General features: G+C 41.3%; 2 protein-coding genes across 15 annotated transcripts in view; one reads left to right on the top strand and one right to left on the bottom strand.

The window, feature by feature from the left end:
* caska (calcium/calmodulin-dependent serine protein kinase a) overlaps positions 1–21368 on the top strand; it is a 141351-nt gene that overhangs the window by 85805 nt on the left and 34178 nt on the right. For 10 of the 14 annotated variants that reach the window (XR_005209696.1, XR_005209695.1, XM_037790792.1 and 7 more), the window contains 7 exons: positions 6611–6713; positions 7986–8161; positions 8640–8762; positions 11951–12034; positions 12130–12229; positions 14163–14180; positions 15205–15326. Coding sequence is in view for 12 of the 14 variants with exons in the window: in XM_037790792.1 (XP_037646720.1) it covers positions 6611–6713; positions 7986–8161; positions 8640–8762; positions 11951–12034; positions 12130–12229; positions 14163–14180; positions 15205–15326 (726 nt within the window). In the remaining 2 variants the exon portion in view is untranslated. The remainder of the gene's footprint in view (positions 1–6610; positions 6714–7985; positions 8162–8639; positions 8763–11950; positions 12035–12129; positions 12230–14162; positions 14181–15204; positions 15327–21368) is intronic. The other 4 variants (XM_037790788.1, XM_037790791.1, XM_037790799.1 and 1 more) reach the window with 1 other exon arrangement.
* LOC119500844 (probable G-protein coupled receptor 34) lies at positions 171–5245 on the bottom strand. The gene is made up of 3 exons (XM_037790804.1): positions 4317–5245; positions 3324–3901; positions 171–2639 (listed from the first exon to the last, which is right to left on the bottom strand). The coding sequence occupies exons 2-3, from the start codon at positions 3875–3877 to the stop codon at positions 2057–2059; spliced, it is 1137 nt and encodes a 378-aa protein (XP_037646732.1). The 5' UTR covers positions 3878–3901; positions 4317–5245; the 3' UTR covers positions 171–2056.

The raw sequence follows: 21368 nt of genomic DNA, 5'->3' as shown, positions 1-21368 counted from the left end.
CTAGTTTTCTTAAAATGTTATGTTTAAATATGCAAATGAAGCATTATCTTATAAAATATTTGCAAATTTGCATACATTTCCAGAAGAGAAATGTGAACATTGGATAAAGCCAGGTTCATAATCCTTCTTTTACAGAGGGGATTTTTGTCTTTATATATCTCTTTATGTCACTCCATAAATCAGAAAATACTGCAGACAGCCATAAAGTAATCCATTTTCTCCATGTTTTTAGTAATAAAATGTTGTATAAATCAGGCTATGAATGAGATATGAATAAACCCCTTTGTTAAAACCTTGAGAATATAGAGAGGAATGAAACTGGAAAGTTAGGTGGATGTAAGTGCTGCTGAAGAGGAGATTTCTGGCTCAGAATGACATAGAATTGACCAGTACCTGAAAAACAATGTTTTTTTCTGGGGTGTCTCCCCTTAAATATGTAAAGTAAAAAACAAAGATCACAAATCCTTCCTTTGGTGATCCCAATTTCCTAATTGTGGTTGCTTGCTGCTCCATTTGTAGCTCAGCCATCACTGGTTTCACTACATTAATACAGTGGAAAATATGAAAATGAACCATTGCTTGATGACACAAAAAGTCCCTGATCAAGTTTTGGGTTTTTTCTTAGATCTGAAATGATTAATAGATCAGTCAATCGACAGAAAGATTTATCATCAACAATTTTGATAAAGCATGGGGTCAAGAGAATAGCTAAGGTGATATCTTGACTTTAACTGGTGCCACCAGCAGGTGAAAGGTTTGACTTATTCTGCTAAATATCTCAAAGTCTACGTGATGGATGAGCAGACGTTTTAACAAAACCAAAGACATTCCCATCAGCCTCAGCTGTACTTTATGCTGAATGCTATTTAGCATGCTAACACGCTAAACATTATACCTGCTAAACACCGACATGTTAGCATTGCCATTGTGAACATGTTGCCATGCTAGTGTTGGCATTTAACTCAAACACCACAGTGCCTTAAAGTAAGTACAGCCTCACAGAGCTGCTAGCGTGGCTGTAGACTCTTGAGTCTTTTTGTCTTAATTGACAGATTATACGTAATTTAACTTAATTGTTTTTATTTGTGTGCGAAATGTCATTATTAATTTAGTCATGCATACAAAGAGTCATGTTTCTCACTGTCTTCAAACTAAATGTAATTTAACTTAATTGTTCACAGTTTGGTGTAAATTACCTCCAATATGATGCATCGTCCATATCAGCAGGATACTGTATTATTAGTTTGTGTGTTTGTGTGAAGGGACGTCACATTCAAGGTTTCCCCTCTTGTCTCAGAGTCCACTTTATGTTTCTTTTGCTATCTTGGCTCATGTTTTTGAAATCTCTGCACCCATTGGGAGCAGATGTTATGTTTGCATTTTTGTGTGATTGAAAATGATGTCTCTGCAAGATCAGTGGACCCACATATGCAAAAACATTTACATAAACCACAACCATAAGTTTTCTGCAACCTTGCCTGTATATGTAGCTACTAAAGCATATTAAAACTGTTTAAAAATACAGCTACAGCACAGATGTTACCACCTGTAGCATACACAGCAGGTTGCTGTTATCCACCAGCTTCTAATCTCGCCATGTAGCTAGACAGAGGGTTGTTGCTTCAAATAAAGGGAAATGGTCAGTGGTATGACATAATTAACATAATCAGTTTTGGCAAAATGACACCAAGTTCAGGGAACTAATATCATAAATATTGTTTATTCACACAGACAGGACAATCAAACTGATGAGGCTGATGTTGCGCCACCATGTTTTTTTTACAACTGGTATGGTTATACACTTTAGATGAAGAAATGTATAATTCATGATACTCCTGTGAGATCAGTCTCTGCATTGCAAGCCGTGGTGGCAAGGTAGAACATTTCAGTCATCGTCAACTCAGGCGACAGCAGCAGCAGCAAATAGATGTAAATGTTGAGGAGAGCGGCAGTCAACCTCACTGTCCTTGCCGCCGCCGCTGTCCTGTTTCTCGGCAGTGTGGTCGCTGTCATGTTTACTTTGGAAAAGGCGGAGACTCGCTGTCTCAGAGTATCTTTATATCCCAGCTTGACTGGATTCAATAACCATCCTCTCCTTCAAATGGGTGCTTAAGCTGATGTTTGACGTTCCTCTGTCAGTCCTCCCGTTCTTACCTTCCGTCTCGACCGTGGAGCTGCTCCCGCTGACACCGCCAATATCTCGCACGCAGAACACGTTGCTCACCAAGCGCAGCACCTCCTTCCTCACCGAAGAGGACAACAGGAAGTACATAACAGGGTCCAGGCAGCTGTTGAGGGCAGAAAACAGCAAAGCCACCTCGTTGGCTTTGTCGGCCACGCCGCGCCAGAAACACGACGTGTCTGTGATCTGGGTTTTTATGTAGAACACCCTGACCCCGTGGTAGGGGACGAAACAGACGGTGAATAGAAAGAGGACGAAGAAGGACTTCCTGGCGGTTCGGGCGTAGCGGGACGCGTTGGGCAGGTCCGGTTTCTTGTGTGATCTTCTCAGAAGCTTGAGGGCGATCTTTCCATAAGACACCACAAGAGAGATGAAGACGAGCCAGAAGAGGACCAGCAAAAAGATGTTGATGTAGGCTTTCCACTTTGCATTTTGGAGCACCTTGTAGTGGAAACACCTGGAAACAGCAAACATGTCATGTCAGCTCAAACTGGGTAAGTAAGACTCGATAAATAGTAGAGTTGTTACAATACCAGCATCCGATACTGCCTAAAATTTTGATCGGGTATCGCCATCATTTATTAACCCATAAAAAATCAACTTTTAACTGTAAATCATTTCTTCTTCGCCGCTCCAAAACAGTAGCCTTGTGTTGCCAATTTCAACACCAGCAATCTTATCAATCTTATTAAACATTTGAAAACACATCACGCGAAAGAGCACGACGACTTCACCAAGGCAAAGGAGGAAAAAAAGGACAAGCCGCAGCAGCAAACTTTGGAAGCCACATTCCAGATAAATTCCACGACAGGGGTCGGTCGTCCAAAACGTGGGATTTCGCTGCTTAATGGAGCATTTGGAGCCAAGGTACAGTTTGCCAGGTCGCAAATACATCTCTGAAACGGCCATCCATAAACTACACAAGACGGTGAGGAAACACATTTCATGTAGGCTAAAAGACGTGCAGGCTATTTAGCTTCACAAGTAAAATTTGGAGCTCATACGTGTGCCGTGTGGTATCGGATCGGTACTCTGTATCGCCCAATACTGCTTGTTCATGTATCGGTATAAGGAAGGAAAAATTGGTATCGAAAATTGTCTAATAAATAGATACGAGAGTTTGATTATAGGTGTCACCAACCTGCCCTGCTGTGAGTGATCCTTTGACATCAGGAATGCCAAAGTAAAAGCCAAGGCGACAATCCAGACGACAGCACAGAGGGCAGTACTCCACTTTGTGGACCGCAGTCTGTGCTGCACCCCTGCACCTCGATGGATCTTCAGGTAGCGGTCCACGCTGATCAACCCCAGCAGCGTGACACTAATATACATGTTCATGTAGAAGAGGTTGCCCACCACTTTACACAAGGTGGGATCCAGGGTCCAGACGTTCCCTTGGCTGTGGTAGAGTATCCTGAACGGGAGACACACCACCAGCAGCAGGTCTGCAAAAGCTATGTTTATGAGAAACACCCGCACTGAGTTCTTCTTCGAGTCGACACGGAAGAAAACCCACAGAGCCACCAGGTTCCCAACTAGACCCAGGACGAACATTATAGCGTAGAGCACCGCCAACGGGCTCTGCAGTGCGTCGTAATCCACACACGTTGGTGGGGTCGGGGTAGGGTTCATCTGGGAGCTGTTTAGAGCCTGGAAGGTGGTTGTGGCAGATGTGACGGAGATGTTTTTTGTCATGGTGGTTTTTTATGATCCTCAGTCCTGCAAAATGGGGAAAAAAGCAAATGTGTCATGGGGAAGTTTTGGACTCATTAGTGTAGGTTTGTGTGGTCAGGCTGTATCGACTATTAGCCCTAAATCAGGACTAATCCTGCCCTCAATAATCACATATAACACCAGCTGACAACCAACAGAAAGCGTCAACAGCATTGAGAACTCTGTACAGGTAAACAGGTCTTTACTTTTTTATGCAATATCATCTATGAATTATGTAAAAGAGATGAGAAGCACAGAAGTATTTTTGTAACGCAGCCGCAGTCAGTTCATATCAAAAGATCAGTAACAGAAACAACGGTAGTAGAAAAAGGAAAAGAGCTCGCTTTGTTCACAGCAGGCAGCCCTTATCTTGCAGCCAGTGAAACAAATACTCAAAAGTGGAACTTGTCAAAGCACTCACCTAGTCATTGAAGTCCATTAAAGAATGTTTGCTCTTGTTTCTTCTTGCACACAGACTCTGCCGGAGAGCAGTATCACTCGTAGTCCTTTTTCTTTACCTCTCCTCTGAGCCGCTCCAGTATTTTCCTTTGAGTTTAATCTCTAGGAAAGTCTATCCAAAGTTCACGATCCTCTCCTTCTGTCATTGTGCACTCAACTTTCTGCTGTTTGTCTGTCTTTTCAGTCATCAAGTTCAAATGAGAATAGTCTTTCTTTTGTTTCCTCTCAAAAGCGTGACCTCCCCGGCGGTGCTGTCAAAAGTATGCTGAGAAATGCTGAAGTGCAGAATGCGGTGATGTTGCACGGAGAAAACTTTCAAGCTGTGGTCAACCCCCTCTTTCCTCGCTATACCACTAGGCAGAATAGAGAGAGAAAGGCAGGGCAGGGCTTAGTGCAGACCTTATGATTACACACATGAGGACAAGCAGTGGGATCACAGAGCAATTGTATATACACAATATGCTTTCCACTTCTGGGCTCTGATTATAATATGGAGGTATCCGCTGAGTGTTGCCAACTGTGAAAGTAAAAAGGCTCCCAAAATACCAGCGTTATGCCCTCACAATAATTAAAGCAGTGCCTTCAGAGCAAAGCAAGTCCAGGTTTAAATTGCCACCCAGGAGACGTTAGCTGCCGTTAACCTCTCGAGCTAAATGTGTAGGCAAAGGGTCGAGGGAATCACACACCTGCTCAGGAATGTTAATCGTGCCATCATGTTATGAAATATTGGGTCAGAGCACAGGCAGTATTTAACCATACATCCTCATACTCTTTTCATACAACCACTTTACATGTCTTTAACAGTGGGCAACCTCCGGGTCTGAAAAGTGAAGCCGATGCTGAAGTGCTTTAAACTTGCATTCTTTCTAACAGCCAGCAGGGGGCGACTCCTCTGGTTGCAAAAAGAAGTCAGATTGTATAGAAGTCTATGAGAAAATGAGCCTACTTCTCTCTTGATTTATTACCTCAATTAAACATTGGAAACATGAGTTTATGGTCTCAATCGCTAGTTTCAAGTCTTCTTCAATACAACACGATGTTCATTTAGTAAATTATGGTCCCTTTTAGAGTCAGACTATAAAGCAGGGGATGCTTTAGGGCGGGGCTACCTTGTGATTGACAGGTCGCTACCACGGCGTTGTCCGGTCTGGGAGTTGTCTGTGTTTTCGTCTTACAACTTGAACCCTTTCACAGTGTGTTTTCACTTCATGAAAGTTAATTGGAACATTTTTGGTCGCCTAAAATGTCTTATTCAGCATTCAGTTGTACTTAGCTCCACCCTCTCGTGTCACTTCTGGTTGCAAAAACACAAGATGGCGATGGCCAAAATGCCAAACTCGAGGTTTCAAAACTGCAGTCCACAAACTAACTGGTGACGTCAAGATGGCTACGTCCACTTCTTATATACAGTCTATGGTCTGTAAGGGTAAACAATTAAGTAGGATAGCTGTGGGCTGTTACATGACAACTTCTATTATGTTAAAACTTTATATGTATATTGAGATTGACCAGCAGTTTTAGGCCAACATGGTGAGAAGTCTTTAAAATGCTCAGTGTTAATCTGCCCACTCCATCTGCAGAGGAAGACGACGTGATACGATCTCATGCACACACAGACGCCTAGGTGCATATGCAACCACACATTTACATATGATTGGTTGCGTTAGACACTATTTGCAATCACAAATGTTGCACATGAAAAGAGCTGTGAGGAAATTCAAAGAGGATGTGAGAGGACGCAAGAAGCTGCTTTTGACTTTTAGGCAAATTAGAGAAGTCACGGTTGAGTTTCCCTGGAAAAGTAAATATTGATCTGTCTTTCAGGAATAATAATGTGACATTGCAGCATTTTAACATCTTCCCCTCCTCACAAGCGTGTCTAACAAAAATTAATTTGCAAGTTGATTAATGTCTCCCCGAGCAATCGCTGTATTTTTTTATTTCTGATTCTGTTATGTAAGAGACATCACAGTTAGAAATTAAACTTAAGACACTGTATTAAATGACTGAATTGTAACTAAAACAAACTGACATTAAGATACTGAAGCAAAACCTTTAAATGTCTATCACTCTTCTTCTCCTGTGATCCTCCTACAGCGTGGGTTATTTGTGTGTGGTCGTGGTGGGTGATGGTTTTGGGCGTTTGGGTGTGTCTTGCACATGTGATTTTTTTTTTTGTTATTTATAGGAGGGTGTCGCTCTTTAATTACCTCAATATGAGCATTAAATCACGATTCTCTCTTTTCCTGTTCTCAGCCTCACTGTGTGCTGCTGGCATCCAAAGAGAACTCGGCTCCGGTGAAGTTGGGGGGGTTCGGAGTCGCCATCCAGCTCGGAGAGTCGGGACTGGTGGCAGGAGGTACAGTAAACACACACCCGTACACACTAGAAACATGTATAGACATTAAAGTCAAAATGAAATTTGAATTCTCTTCACACTATTTGTTTAAGGAAATATAAACTACAACATGGCGGCTTGCTCGTAAACTTTCTGTTATTCCGTCTAAACGATCCACCAAAATCTACTTCTGAAAACATTTTACTGCTGAATGTGGTTTCATTTTAGAACTAGATTGCCTAGTTTCACAGCTGGGTTCAAGTTTCGTGAGCCGGTAGCTTTGCGCTGGACGAGCTCATTTGCATAAAGGACTGTTCCATGCCTTTTCATTTTGAAAGAGCAACAGACAATCGCGTAGCTTCATCACTCAGTTTGTGTTTGTAGTTTTGTTTGTTTGAATTCACCAAAGTCACACAATAACACAAACAAACTAACCGATGGAGGCAGCGGTAGACCAGCAACCCCCGTGTTCTTCCAGGTAAAATTACAGGTTTTTTCAACGGAGTCTGGTGGCTTTGGCGAGACCATAGATAACGACTTCAGTTCCCCGTCGGAAAGGGCTGTGTGACAGCAAGAGAAAGTAGTAGAAATATTCTAAATATAGTGCACACTTAAACTGATTTTTTTAGGTGAGTCTTTCTTTTAGGTGTCTAAAACACGTTTTGCTGCCAGCCCCGTCCGCAGCAGTACATTGCTTTGCTTCCGTGTGGTAACTCCTGTTGCTTCTTCAAAATGGGGGCGTGTCGATTGTCATCTACTGTAGTTAATACACTCACTATGGATAAGTACCTCATACAACCCAACTTCAAAACAACTGAACTATCCCTTTAAACTATTGCGTTATATATAGGATAAAACCGTCTACACAAATCAAAACAAACACCAAGGATATACAGTATGGATTGATTTCTTAGCAAAGAAAATATTTTAATTTCAAAATCCTACCTACAAAATGAAGACAGTATCAGTCTGACCTTTTGTAAAGCAAAACAACCAAAGTCCACTTCCCCTTTGCATTTTAACAAGTTTTTGTTTACTGTGTAGTTCTTGAGTTGTTCTATGAAACAAACCCACAGTAAGGTTTGTTTCCTCTTTTCTGTTACCATGCAAAAATCATAGAAGGAAACAAGTATTTCTTAAAGTGCACACAAAGTGCAAGCAAAAGCTCTTCTTTTTTCTAGTTCAGAGACCATAGAAATGAATAAAGAATTCCTATTTAGCATCATTGTGTCTGCATACTTTTAGATGTATTCACCGTCCTGACCTGACTTAACTCTGTGTTTGTAACCCCAGGTCGGGTAGGAACTCCCCACTTCATGGCCCCCGAAGTGGTGAAGAGAGAGCCGTACGGTAAACCCGTGGACGTGTGGGGCTGCGGGGTCATCCTCTTCATCCTCCTCTCGGGATGTCTGCCTTTCTACGGCACCAAGGAGCGCCTGTTTGAAGCCATCTGCAAGGGCAAATACAAGGTCAGAGGGTCATTCCAAGAACCTCCGCAGAGTGCAAACAGAGTTTCAACCTTTTAAACACAAGAGTTGCCACTTTAAAGGGGATTTAAATTGGATTTGCGTGTTATTCCTGTAATGTTTTACAGCTCAGTTACAGCACAGCATTAGTTGTTTGCACATTAAATGACTTGAAAATCCTGTTTTATGAAAAGCTTTGATGTTATTTTTGTAGTTACGGCCTCAGTTCCTATCTGTAAAATACAGAGTAAATGGCTGAGATCTGGGAACACGGCACCGTCGCTTAATAAAAGTCAAAAGGAGCAAAGAAACATGACATGGTTTTAAACAAACTCCCACATTAGTCCAAATTATTATTATTATTATTATTATTATTATTATTATTATTATTATTATTATTATTATTAGCGCTTATGTTTGGACCACATCCCAAGAAACATGGCGCCTTCCTGAAAAGTCTGTGTATATTTGTTGTGCGTAGATGAATCCGCGCCAATGGGGCCAAATCTCAGAGAGCGCTAAGGATCTGGTGAGGCGCATGCTGATGCTGGACCCTGCTGAGAGGATCACCGTCTACGAGGCTCTTAACCACCCCTGGCTGAAGGTAATGCAGAGCAGTAACACTCGATGTTCATGTTTATTCTTCAGTGCCGAATCTGATTTGACAGGTTAATACAACAATTTAACTATTTCGGGGGTTTCTACTGTAGATTGACTGCATATGTCACCTCATCATAAGAACCTGAATGCACCAAAGAATCTTCAAACGAATAACTGTTTCCAGCTGTATTATGACATTATCACTATTTACCGTGTTGGATGACCATGTCATGACTGCCGGTAACATTCCTGCTTTGGTGCGGGGCAGTCTCTTAAGACGTGGATCCAAAGTTTTTGGCTTTAGTGAAAGTTTTCGCCTGTTTTCTGAGACGAGAGCAGAATAAAACCACGTTGCCTGAAGCCATCACGTAATGATCAGTCGCTAGGGTGCCACAGCTCTTCACACAGGAAAACAATGACAGCGAGCGCCGGCGCAGCGGTGTTACCGCTTGTCATGTGTTGACAGCCGAAGCTTTTATTGTGTCTTCTTCTGTGGACAGTGATGGAGGGGTACTTAAAGATGACAATTCGACTGAGAGACTTGCAATCCGTCTGGGGGGATGTCTGACACAAATCTTCTAGATTTTAAGGGGCATCCCTCGCTTACAATGCTACATTTTAGTTCGCTACTCAATATTGTAGAAAGCTGAAGTTTAAACAAATCCACTTCTGTTTGCAAGGTCCAGTTGAAGCAGCATAATCAGACTCTAGTGTTGACTTCTTGATCTTGATTATATACCACAACAATCTGAATGCAGCACGGCAGGACACACAGCACACACACTTACTGCAATACCATAGAAACCCACGTTCTCACTAGTCAGAAAGCTGTTGACCAAAAAAGAGGAATTAGCGTTCATGTGCTGGTATTCTTCTTAAATATAGTTACTCAATATCACCATTTTGACATCAACTGCAGCACTCTGTTTAAATCCAAATGTGTTTCTTACGTATTTGTGTCCTTGTCATGCAGCTAATGAGCCAGAAGAAACCTTGTTATTATTATACTCTTGTTGCCTGTTGGGCTGCAGTTTGCCATGTTATGATTTGAGTATATTGTTTATGCTAAATGCAGTACCTGTGAGGGTTTCTGGACAATATTTGTCATTGTTTTGTGTTGTTAATTGATTTCCAATAATAAATATATACATATTCTTGCATAAAGCAGCATATTTGTCCACTCCCATGTTGATAAGAGTGTAAAATACTTGACAAATCTCCCTTTAAGGTACATTTTGAACAGATAAAAAATGTGCGATTAATCGCGATTAACTATGGACAATCATGTGATTAATCATGATTAAACATTAGAATTGATTGACAGCCCTACTTTGTAACGTTAAGTGATCGATTTCATATTTTTACTGGTCTATCTAACAGCAGTGTTGGTTCGAGTAATTTATTGCTCTGATCAGAAAAATCCTTTTAGGGCACTTTCACACGCCAACATTTAATCTGTTACAATCGAACATCTGGTGCCGTTCGTTTGGGCTGTTGTGAACTCGGTTATCGTACTCCGTTGCGGAGTAAAACAACCGGTCTGAAACTGGCTGCTAGAGGTTGTCTCGGACTGTTTCCAAGTGAACCAAAACGCAGGCTGTCTGTGCGTCTGGCATTTGTTGAGATGGACGCAGGTAAACGACAGGTTAACATGAGTGGGAGAGGACTGACCTGGACTTCTGCAGAAGTCAGATGTTTGCTTGACATCTGGGCCGAAGAGAACATACAGAATACGCTAAATAAAGTCTGCAAAAACAGTGATGTTTATAAAGTCATTCAAGATAAACTGGAGGAGAAAGGATAAGTACGCAAAGTAGATCAGTACCGAGTATAACAGCAATATTTCAAAGTCTGCGATTGCCTGTATAGACGTGTCAGCTCTTGAGACGAATAAGATAAATTCACTCCTTTGCACACACCCCTGAGCAAATTAACTTTTTTTATTTGGTGCACTTTAATTTGTGCACTGTGAAACCGAACGAGACTAAATAGAAAACAGACCAAAAGTATCAATTTCACTCTGATTCGGACTAGTTAAACGGACTATGGCTTGTGAAAGCACCCTTATAAACGTGTTTATATTATATTTTAGTCATAATACCCAGCTTTAACACATACATTTTGCAGTACTGTGGTGTGGGCTTAAATATGAGCACATGTTCTACTAACCCAGAAAGGTTACATGTTGTTTCCAGTGGTATACCAGACCCTTAAATATCCGAGTACATTTAACCTACAAACTACTTTTCTACAAGCTGTATCAGAAAACATCCAGCTGTAGTCCAGTGTTACCTCTCAACATGGTTGAGTCTCACTGTTATTAAAGGGAAACTCCACCAATTATACACTTCAAGTGTGGAGATAGAAAGAAGTGAGCGTACTCTACCAGACCTCATCTCTACTGCAGGCTACATTAGCTGCTACTAGCATAACATACCCAAATCTCTGACCAAACTGTTGTCGAATGTGTTGCATTGTGGGTAATATCTCGATAACGATATATAAGATGATACAGCATGTTTTCTGGTGATTCAGTAAATAAATAGTCTATATGAAATAACCACATGGTAAATCCTATTTTTGTAAACTCTTGTGTGAATTAAATACTTGACACATAAAGTACTGAGTATATTCTCATTTTAAGAACCTGAGTGCAAAATTAACATTTTTAAGTGAAATTATAGAGGAAAAAAACATAGAAAGATATACACGATAGAGATTTTTATATCGTTTTGCCGATATACTGTATATGGCCATTTTGCCCAGCCCTAGTGGGTACCTGGTTTTGACGAGAAAGAAGCATGCGTGGAATAAAAAAGACGATATCTTTGGTTCTGCTGCATCAATTTTAATACTTTTTGATACTTTAATACTTTGACAATGTTACAGGGATGTAATGCTCTGTCGATGGAGAACTCCAGAAATCTAGTATTGCACTTTCAGAAAGTTCTGGGACTTATAAGAGACAGATTAGAAACACAATGGTTATAATGTGTGCAGCCGAGATATCTTGTGCCTGGTATGGGTCAAACCAGGTTTCTGTTATTCTGTTTCTGTCTGCAACTTCAAGTTGAAAATACAAAAGACTTTAGTCCACCTCATGACTAGTAAACTGATCTTCATGTGTAAAATCAGCCCTTTAAGTCTCTACTTGGCTGTAAGAAATGTTCGTTTCTGTGTTGGATTTCCCAGGAGAGGGACCGATATGCCTACAAAATCCACCTGCCAGAGACGGTGGAACAGTTGAGAAAGTTCAACTCCAGGAGGAAGCTCAAGGTTTGCATCAACACGCATGACACGCATGTTTTTATCACATTCAACACCATCACATGAGATTGATCTTCACAGTTGCACGTGTTGTTGTGTTTCAGGGGGCTGTCCTGGCTGCAGTGTCCAGTCACAAGTTTAATTCCTTCTACGGAGACCCCCCTGAGGAGCTTCATGACTTCTCTGAAGACCCTACCTCCTCAGGTACAAACAAACACAAACAAACACACTCATGCTTATATTTCTTATCCTTTTCATCACACTTCCTCCCTCAAATTTCCTTCCTCTGGTTTAATCTCTTGTTGTTTTTTTCTGAAGTTCTGCTTTTTCTCTGTCGGGCTTTGCAGAGGAAGGCTCTTAATACCACAAGCTGACTATATTCTAGCTGCTCTTAACAGTAGAACCGCCGTAGCCCACGCCATTTAACGGTGTGGTTCCAAAATTTGAATTATTTTGTCATTGCATATGATATGTTTCCCTCCTGCCCTGATTTTTCCTAAATACCTATTCTGCACATGCATGTATTGTCATAATGATAGAATAATATTTAGAAAAAACAAATACATGGGTTTTTGGTGCTTTTTTAATGACAATAGCCCCCTTTAGCACTGATTAACATTGATGAATTGATGCATTAGCATAATGGCTGTATATGCGTATTGAGACAATGAATGGGACATAGAAACTAATATTCACTCACATGCACTTATAATCAGTTATAATTACATTAAGGTATGTAGGACCTCAGTATTCTTCATATCATATGTGTAAAATATCAGAAATTACAGCGAAAATAATCACACTTTTTGTCTAACTGTGAAAGTTGTGTCTCATGTGAGTGCTGTACGCATATATAGTTAGGGTTGTGCCGAATAGTTTGAAACTTCATTCATAACATTGACGTTCAAATTATTATAATTAATAACTTACAGAAACATTGCGTGCAGTCCACCTTCTCTCTCTGTCACACAGCGAGCGACGTGGCGCTCATTCTTCGTCTGTAATTATCTGTCTTCAGTCCAAAAAGTCAAAATTTATTGAAGAAAGATAGATGTAATCATTTCCCAAATTCACATCATGTTTTTATCTAACGAAATATTCTGCTTCAATCCATATTTGTTGGCGTTTAGCCTTTCAAAAACAACATTTTGTTTCATATGCTTCGGTACTTTTGCTTCTCCGTGGACTATTACTGCATCGGGTGGCAGCGAGAAAATCAAATTTTTTTTTAATATATATATATATATAAAAACATATATTATATAAAAATAGGACATTTTGCGCTGCTAAGAGTATACCATTTTTTTGTGGGTTCTACCTGATAGATAAGCTATCTGGCTGTGAATGGTTTGGACACACCAGGCCAACTGTCAACTGGCCGGACAATTTCTGGCTGTCAGTGAGCATCTTTCGCCCTAGCAACAGTCGGCCTTCATCCGTGCTAGTTCTTTGATGTGGGTTTGGTGCGTCTTGGCCTTAAAGAGCCTGGCGGTCCGAGTATTACATGCACCACATCAACAAATAGACAACAATCAAACCATAAACACAGGGATCTGATGATTGTTTGAGCAGGAAATGCGGCCTCATGTTCTTCTCTCCAGTTTGACATGTTATCTCATTACTGGCGGTGTAACGGTACCGTAGCGTGAGTGTCAAAGACAGACACAGTCCTCTTGTTGGGGACTGAGGTGGCATTTAGCCCTCTGGCAACATTGGTAAACTATTTACATTATAAAAATAAGGAACATTTCAAACACTTCTGTATTACAGTGTACGAACTCTGAACAAACATTGTACGGCTAAAAGTTTCCAGGTGGAACTTGCGCGTGTGAAATTTCCGCATTAAGTGCATAAATCTACATATTGTGTATTCTGCATGCACGGTTCGGCACGAATACACAAACCGTTACATCCCTACTCAAAATAATAGACACATTAAAACTAGAATGTGTTTATCCATCTCTTTGTGTTGCATATTGACACTAACAACACTTGCAGACACATTTCTATTTCCCAGTGTGCACCAATATTTGCCTCCAGCTGTTTTTAACAATGTTGTCAACACCTGTGTTTATTTGCAAAACTGTCAATCTGTTTATTTGTGTGTCTGTTTCTATTAATGCTTCCCGTCTGCTAGGACTACTAGCAGCAGAACGTAGGTATCCGCTGGTTCTCTGTGTGTTGTGATGCTGGTTACTTAACTCTTAAATGTTTAAGATGTCATTCTGTTTTTTAAGTAGCTTGACTTTAAAGGGATAGTTTGGGTGTTTTGAAGTGGGGTTGTATAAGGTACGTATCCATAGTCAGCGCATTACCTACAGTAGATGACGGTCAGCACGCCCCCAGTTTGGAGAAGCAGACAGGAGTTACCGCGTTGAATCAAAGCAATGTGCTTCTGTGGACGGGGCAGGCAGCAAAATGTATTTTAGACACCTAAATTCAAGGCTCACCTAAAAAAAATCTGCATAAGTGTACGCTTTATTTTGAATATTTATAGCGGTTTACTTTGGCATGACACAGCTATACAGTCTATGTTTCCGACGGGGAACTGAAGCCGTTATCTATGCTCTCGCCAAAGCAACCAGACTCCATAGAAAAAAAATTTAATTTTACCTCTCAGATCAGGGGAGTTGCTGGTCATCAAAGTCACACAATAGCACAAACAAACTGACCGATCAAGGCAGTGGTAGACCAGCATCTCCAATGTTCTGCAAGGTAAAATTACAGTTTTTTTCAATGGAGTCTGGTGGCTTTGGCGAGAGCCTAGAAGGATATAATGACTTGAGTTCCCCGTCGGAAAGAGCTGTCTGATGGCAAGGTAAAGCGGTGAAAGTATTCTAAATATAGCATATGGCTTTGCTTCCATGCGGTAACTCCTGTCTGTTTCTCCAAACTGGGGGCGTGCCGACCGTCATCTACTGTAGGTAATATACTGACTATGGATAAATACCTCATACAACCCCACTTCAAAACACCCGAACTATCCCTTTAATGTTCACATCCGTTATAGGAAAAGCAGAGACGCTGACTGATTCATAAACTGTTTCAGTGCATGTGCATGCCCTACAACAAATGCATTCAGAGAGCCTTGAGGTGACCGATGGACCATTGCTCTAATGTGTGTGTGTGTGTGTGTGTGTGTGTGTGTGTGTGTGTGTGTGTGTGTGTGTGTGTTGCAGGCGCTGTGTCTCAGGTGTTGGACAGTTTAGAGGAGATCCACGCTCTGACAGACTGCAGTGAAAAGGATCTAGATTTCCTTCACAGTGTTTTCCAGGACCAGCATCTACACACACTGCTCGATGTAAGTGTCACACACGCCGGAATAAATCCACCTTTTATGAGTCATTCGTTTTTATTTTATTATGATGGAGTTTCGACTTTATTGATAACTAATGGAACAGAATAATGATTTGTTAGTTACGCAGTTCATAAAAGCTTCAAAAAGTCAAGTTTAATCCTCCGGCAACAGGAAGTGTGTTTTATGTTTCTAGTAGCAGCAACTGCAGTTCCTTTTGAATTAAAGAAAAGAGTAACTGGGTTGTCGGCATTGACAGTGACGGCGTATTATTTATATATTATTCTTTACTTGACACTTTGGTATAGTCGTGTCCAGCGCGGTGCGCGTGGTGCAGAAGTGTGAAGTGGACGTGATGAAATGGCCGTTTTGTTCAGACGAGCCGGCGAGGTGTTGGTTTTTGTGGTTGAAACTGTGTCTTTAACATTATACTGAGAACAGACATCCAGGTCTGTCTCACCACAGCTTCACTCAGTTCATAACGCTACGAGTAAGACAGGCATAGTTGTTCTTGTTTGATCATGGTTACCTTTATGAAACTATGTGGCTCCAACATCCGGCTGCTGCAAAATAACAACACAAACTTTTATGATTCTGCACACATTAAACTGCTGTGTCATCATGTTGGATAGTCACGCAAATAACAAATGATTCAATCAGTGTTGTTTTTTTCTTATTTACATGCATTGTTGTCATTTTATTTTAGCCTCCAACAGAAGCTGTAAGTGCACATAACAGGTGTTTTATGCCAATTCAGGATGTTTCTAACGACTAGTTTCCTGATTGGTGTTAAAAGTTTAAACTTTGACAAGTTGTCTAGTCTAAAAGTCAAATTACTAAATATTGCGTACATTACAAGAGCCATTTCAAATTGTTAATCACGCACATCCCTAATGCTAATCGTTGTGCATTATGTCAATCAACCAATCAAATGGTATGTCAGTCATTGTGTTGCAATTTAAAATTATGCACAGAAATATAACAAATTGTACTTCAGATTTATAGGACAGTACTACATGTTCAAACCTCACAGTTTGTGCTGTTTAAAAGGTCTGAGACCAGTAATCACTGTATCCCTCCTTTATATTCCACTTGACCCAAATCCTTCTGCGCTGTAGGGGTCTCAAACTCTGATTATCTGGGGTCCACTGGTCATGTTGCAACTTTCTCCTTGCATACGAGACAGGAAACAGTCACACTTAAAGTCCACTAAATATAATTAATTGTCCACCTCTCTTGAAGCTGTCTGTCCTCCAGGTGAACCTTTATTCTGCCGTCTGGTGCTCCACAGTAAAGCTAATGTATTTATATTGACAGGTTGCACAGTTGGGAGCAGCTTGAGAAATATTAAATGTGAAATTTAAAAGCCAAGTTTTGTACTCCAGTTTTGCGGCCTTGGTTGTAAAATGATATGATCGCTCTCAAATAAAATGCTGGGGACACTTCCAAACGTAAAGAAACGTATGCAAGTCACATTCAGACCGACAGTGTCTCGCTATTACAATAAACAACACGCCCCAACCAACGCAGTCACCTGTGCTGTTTTAACACAGGAATATTTTCAGTCTGAATCTTCACTTAGGGATGAATATTAAACATGTTGGGAGGTTTTGTAAAGTGTCTAGCGGGCTGGATAAGGCCCCCAGGCCAGTAGTTAGAGCCCTTGGCTATGACTTAGCACTATGCACTGGCCTTTGCGATTGCATGATTAATATAAGTCATAAATAGCTTCTAAAAAGGTCATGTTGTTTTTAAATGTGTCATTAAACTCCTCCCGTATTTCATTTGCATGTGTGTGTGTGTGTGTCTGTGTGTGTGGCGGCAGAGTGTGAGCACTGAACTTGACTGATGGCCGGTTGCTGTTGAGCTGCAGGTCACAGCAGCGGTCGGTTGACCTGCAGCTCAACAACTGCTTCACCACATCACTAGCACCATATTGGGTCACAAAATAACCGTTTCCCAGCAGCCGGCGGAGGAGCTAGACAGCATTTTAGATTAGTACACAGTTTTGTCTGACACTCTGAGAGCATCATTTTGTCTTGTTATTATTCCCTTAATCCATTTTGTTTACTCTGTTCTCTCTCTGCGTCTCGGGGTGTTAAACAGAAGATTTGTTGGCAGGACGTGACAATTTACAAGAATGTTTTTCCAAAAAATTTAGTCATTTAGAGGAGAAACATTAAGAAATACAAATCACACAATCTGATGATGATAACAGCGAATGCTGGAAAACAGCAATTTATGTAGTGCATGCTCATATTCAACTACTTTGATACAAATATTTAGACTTAGGACAAACGTATTTGATTTTTTTCATTTTCCCTGAGGCTTTTGCATACCGTTATACATGTTATGTTGCTAATAACAAGCACCACTTATCTGACAGCTTCTTCTTACTGATGAAAGTTGCATTATTTTTCGGAGTGTCTGCCCTTTACCAAACCGTTTCCAATGACGGCTTCTCAGGTGGTTCTGTGTACATAAACTTCTAGCAGGTCAGGTTAGTTCAGAGCTTGCTCTGTGATTCAAACTTAGACGTAAGCTTGTGTCCCTGTCGATGAGCTGCTGCAGATGTTTGCAAAGACTGGCGCTTAAATCAGTATTTTTCTTCTTTAACAAGATCCAAGACGCAAACTCGTCTTAAGAGGCTGAAATGAAAACATTTGAGGGGAACTACTGGGACTTGCAGAGGAAAAAGGGTTTGCTGAAGAGAGGTGTGTGTGTTGTGTTAAAGGCTCTCCCGGTTGCTGGAGGCTGAATAGGTTGAAGTGGGTTGCAGGAGACTGGTGGATCTGCCAAGTGTGTGTGTGTGCAGCAGTGTCAGAGGGAGCCTGGGGCTGCAGATGTCTCCTTTTCAGCCTCCGTTTCACACCCCTGCCCCGCTCCGAGAGGAGGGGGGAGTCAGAGGAGGACAGAGGAGTGCAGTGAAGGAACAATGGCTCCTATTGTCAGGCCTCAGTGCCATTCACACTACAAGCACAGCCTCCCATCACTATGTGTGCGGCTGAAAGTAGCCCTGAAACACTCCCGAGGAAAACCAGAAATCCTGTAGACACTGAGCGGATGGAGCCTCCCGGTTTAGACCAATAGTGTACACTCTTGTGTTGGCTGCGTTGTTTCTGACAAACCACTTACCGTCTCCTGGGTGAGTGTGTTTTCTTCCTGCTTTTTCTTTCTGATGTGTTTGCAGGAAGAAGTGTTTTGTCAAGAGATGCCTCGAGCTAATTTAAAGTCAGCAGCCCGGCATCCCCGTGTGTGTGTGTGTGTGTGTGTGTGTGTGTGTGTGTGTTTTCGGAGTTTGACATGTATAATGAGGCGCTTTAGTCAAGTGCATTTGTGTTTTTTTTTCCCTTGTGTGCTAGTTTCCGAAGCTCCTTAGGCTTCCTGGCTAATGGAGGCAAGTTGCCCTTAAGGAAATGTCTGAATTTACTTGTCACTATTAAGAAATGAATATTGTTCTCATCTTAAAATAAGCTTGTTGTAGCTGTCGGCACATAACAGACGCACCCGCAAAGGCGTGATGAAATCAGGCTTGTGCCTGTCAAATGTTTAAACATTATAATCTGCATACTTGATAGTATCATTGCTTGCTTCTCAGCGTGTGATACACATTCCCTACCTGTAAATGTTTTTTTTACAGTTGTGTGCTGCAGAATCTTTGCACATGTGGTTTTCAAACAAAACCCCTCAGAGGGCAGCTCAACTTTGTTTAACACTCAACAAAGGCAGAAAGATGTTGACAACTCTCCCCTTGAAAGAACAAGAGTGCGGTAAATATGCATGTGTACGCTCAGTGGCTGCAGACAGCATGTGGGACGGCACGCATTCGGTGGCACTGAGTACGATTCAGACCTCGGGCTGTCTGGTTTATTATTATGGTCGTCTTATAAGGGTTTCCTGAGGACTGTTGTTGTGTTTGTCTTTCAGAGGCAGTTTGTTCATGAAGGGGGGGGGTTCAGATGCACACTAGAGACGTGTGTCGTCATTCCCACGACCCCCTTTTTTTGTTGCTCTGGTGGTGTCAGATTTTACCAGCAGGGAGAGATGAAGCATCCTCCTCCTTCTAACAGAAATACACACACATTTTCATTTATATATAAACCCACAATCCCTTTTATTGTCCTTCCCTCCCTCTGTCTGCTGGACCTGGTGTGTCCGTCTGGATGGGCTGTTATAGAGAATTACACTATTGGGTCACTCCACAGAAATATACCAGATGTGTTTTACTGTCGTTTCATTAGCTGATGTTGGGTTGTTTTCCACTGTAATGGAAACCACACTGGTTATCCCATTAGAACTTTTCTACAAAATAACATCAACCCAGATTTTTTTGACACTTACGTATATTTTAATAGAAAATCTTTAAAAAAAATCATGTAAAAAACAATGGCACAGAACAACAACATCATTACCAGGCACCATCACAAACATTATATATATATATAAAAAACTGCATGTGTGCATGATTATCATAAAGTGGGCATGTCTGTAAAGGGGAGACTCGTGGGTACCCATAGAACCCATTTACATTCAAATATCTGGAGGTCAGAGGTCAAGGGACCCCTTTGAAAATGGCCATGCCAGTTTTTCCTCGCCAAAATGTAGCGTGAGTTTGGAGCGTTATTTATGCTCCTTCGCAATAAGCTAATATGACATGGCTGGTATTAATGGATTCCTTAGATTCTTTAGTTTCATATGATATCAGTATCTTCACTCTAGCTTTAATACGTTAATTTACAAATTTGTGCGTTAATGCGTTATTATTGCGTTAACTTTGACAGCCCTAGTTATGAATAACGTGAACGCTGGCACTAGCTGAGTCAACGTTAGCTGTGCTAAGTTTGGAAATAGCTGAAAGGGTCAGCCATCACCATGTTGAGAGCCGTGTGGAGGCAACAGAAATGCTCCCAATCTCGCATTAAGCACCTTAAATAACACCGCGATAGGGCAGGTATGCAAAGGTGAGAAACTCCTTTTGTTTTCAGTCTTCGTTTTTTGTGTGTACAACTGAGTGCAACACCACACAACTGTCTTCCAGGAGAGACTTTTCGAAAGTGTGCGCAGTTTTCCCCATTTTGTACGTTACATCGCATCTCACCTCTATCTCTATGATGGCAGGCTTTGTGCCTCGCCTTTTGAGCATCAGGACCATCTGTAAACAGGAGTCTGCTGTGGTCTAACTACTATCAAAACCTGGTTTCTTTACTCCTAAATTCAACACTCCAATGCAGATCATAAAGAATTTTTGAGGTTAATGTTGTTTATCCATCACATGCTCTGTGATGATGTCAAACGTCACATGTCAAGTGAGGGAGAGACAGAAGAGCGTTGGGTCTCAGGGTTGAGTTGAACTGTCTGGTACAAAAGGCCTGTTTGTCTGTGACTCTCTGTGTCTGCCTCTGAGTGCTTTCCTCTGTGTGTGTGTTACGTACTGTACAGCAGGTTAAATGGAAAATACACCAGACAATTTGCTCATCAAACATCTCACGGTTGTGTCTTTGAATACGGCAATAGTTGTTTTTAGATGACCGCAGTCGTCTGCAGCCGTCCTCCGCTTTGATTGGAGCGCACAGCTACTGCCTTTGTTCACACTGTGTTTCAGGGCCTTTCTGTCTACAAACATAAAATCTCTTAAATACACCCACGCTCCTCGCCTCTGACTGGGCCCATACACTGCCGGTCTAGTCAGCGCCGTTTATTAGTCAGCTGGGATTTTTCTTTATAAACAAAGCTCGTGTGTCTGTCGTCCTTCAATCAGAGAGATGAGAAAACAGTTCATACTTGTTAACAGTTCGATGTCAAGAAGAGCAAAACAGAAAAAAGTGGTATTGACGAAGCCAAATAGAGCGAGAGAGAGCGAGAGAGAGAGAGAGAGACAGAGAGAGAGAGAGAGAGCGCTGAGGATAAATAAGGATAACTGCTTTGTTTTGAACCAATTTCACTTGAAAAATACCAAACTTTTAACCAGATTATGTCTCCGCACAGCCAAATATAGCTGTGGTTGCTGCCACATAATACAGTTTACAGTAAACAAGGTCCTTTAAACGT

This window comes from Sebastes umbrosus, chromosome 13 (assembly GCF_015220745.1).
Source record: "Sebastes umbrosus isolate fSebUmb1 chromosome 13, fSebUmb1.pri, whole genome shotgun sequence".
Classification (NCBI taxonomy): domain Eukaryota; kingdom Metazoa; phylum Chordata; class Actinopteri; order Perciformes; family Sebastidae; genus Sebastes; species Sebastes umbrosus.
This window is presented reverse-complemented; position numbering and strand designations above follow the sequence as displayed.

What these genes read in the sequence shown, in the direction of transcription:
- LOC119500844 (XM_037790804.1), bottom strand. Translation starts at nt 3,877, where the DNA reads ATGACAAAAAACATCTCCGTCACATCTGCCACAACCACCTTCCAGGCT. An exon ending in GATCACTCACAGCAGGGCAG is followed by an intron (nt 2,640 to 3,323) that starts GTTGGTGACACC and finishes TGCTGTTTCCAG; the next exon opens with GTGTTTCCACTACAAGGTGC.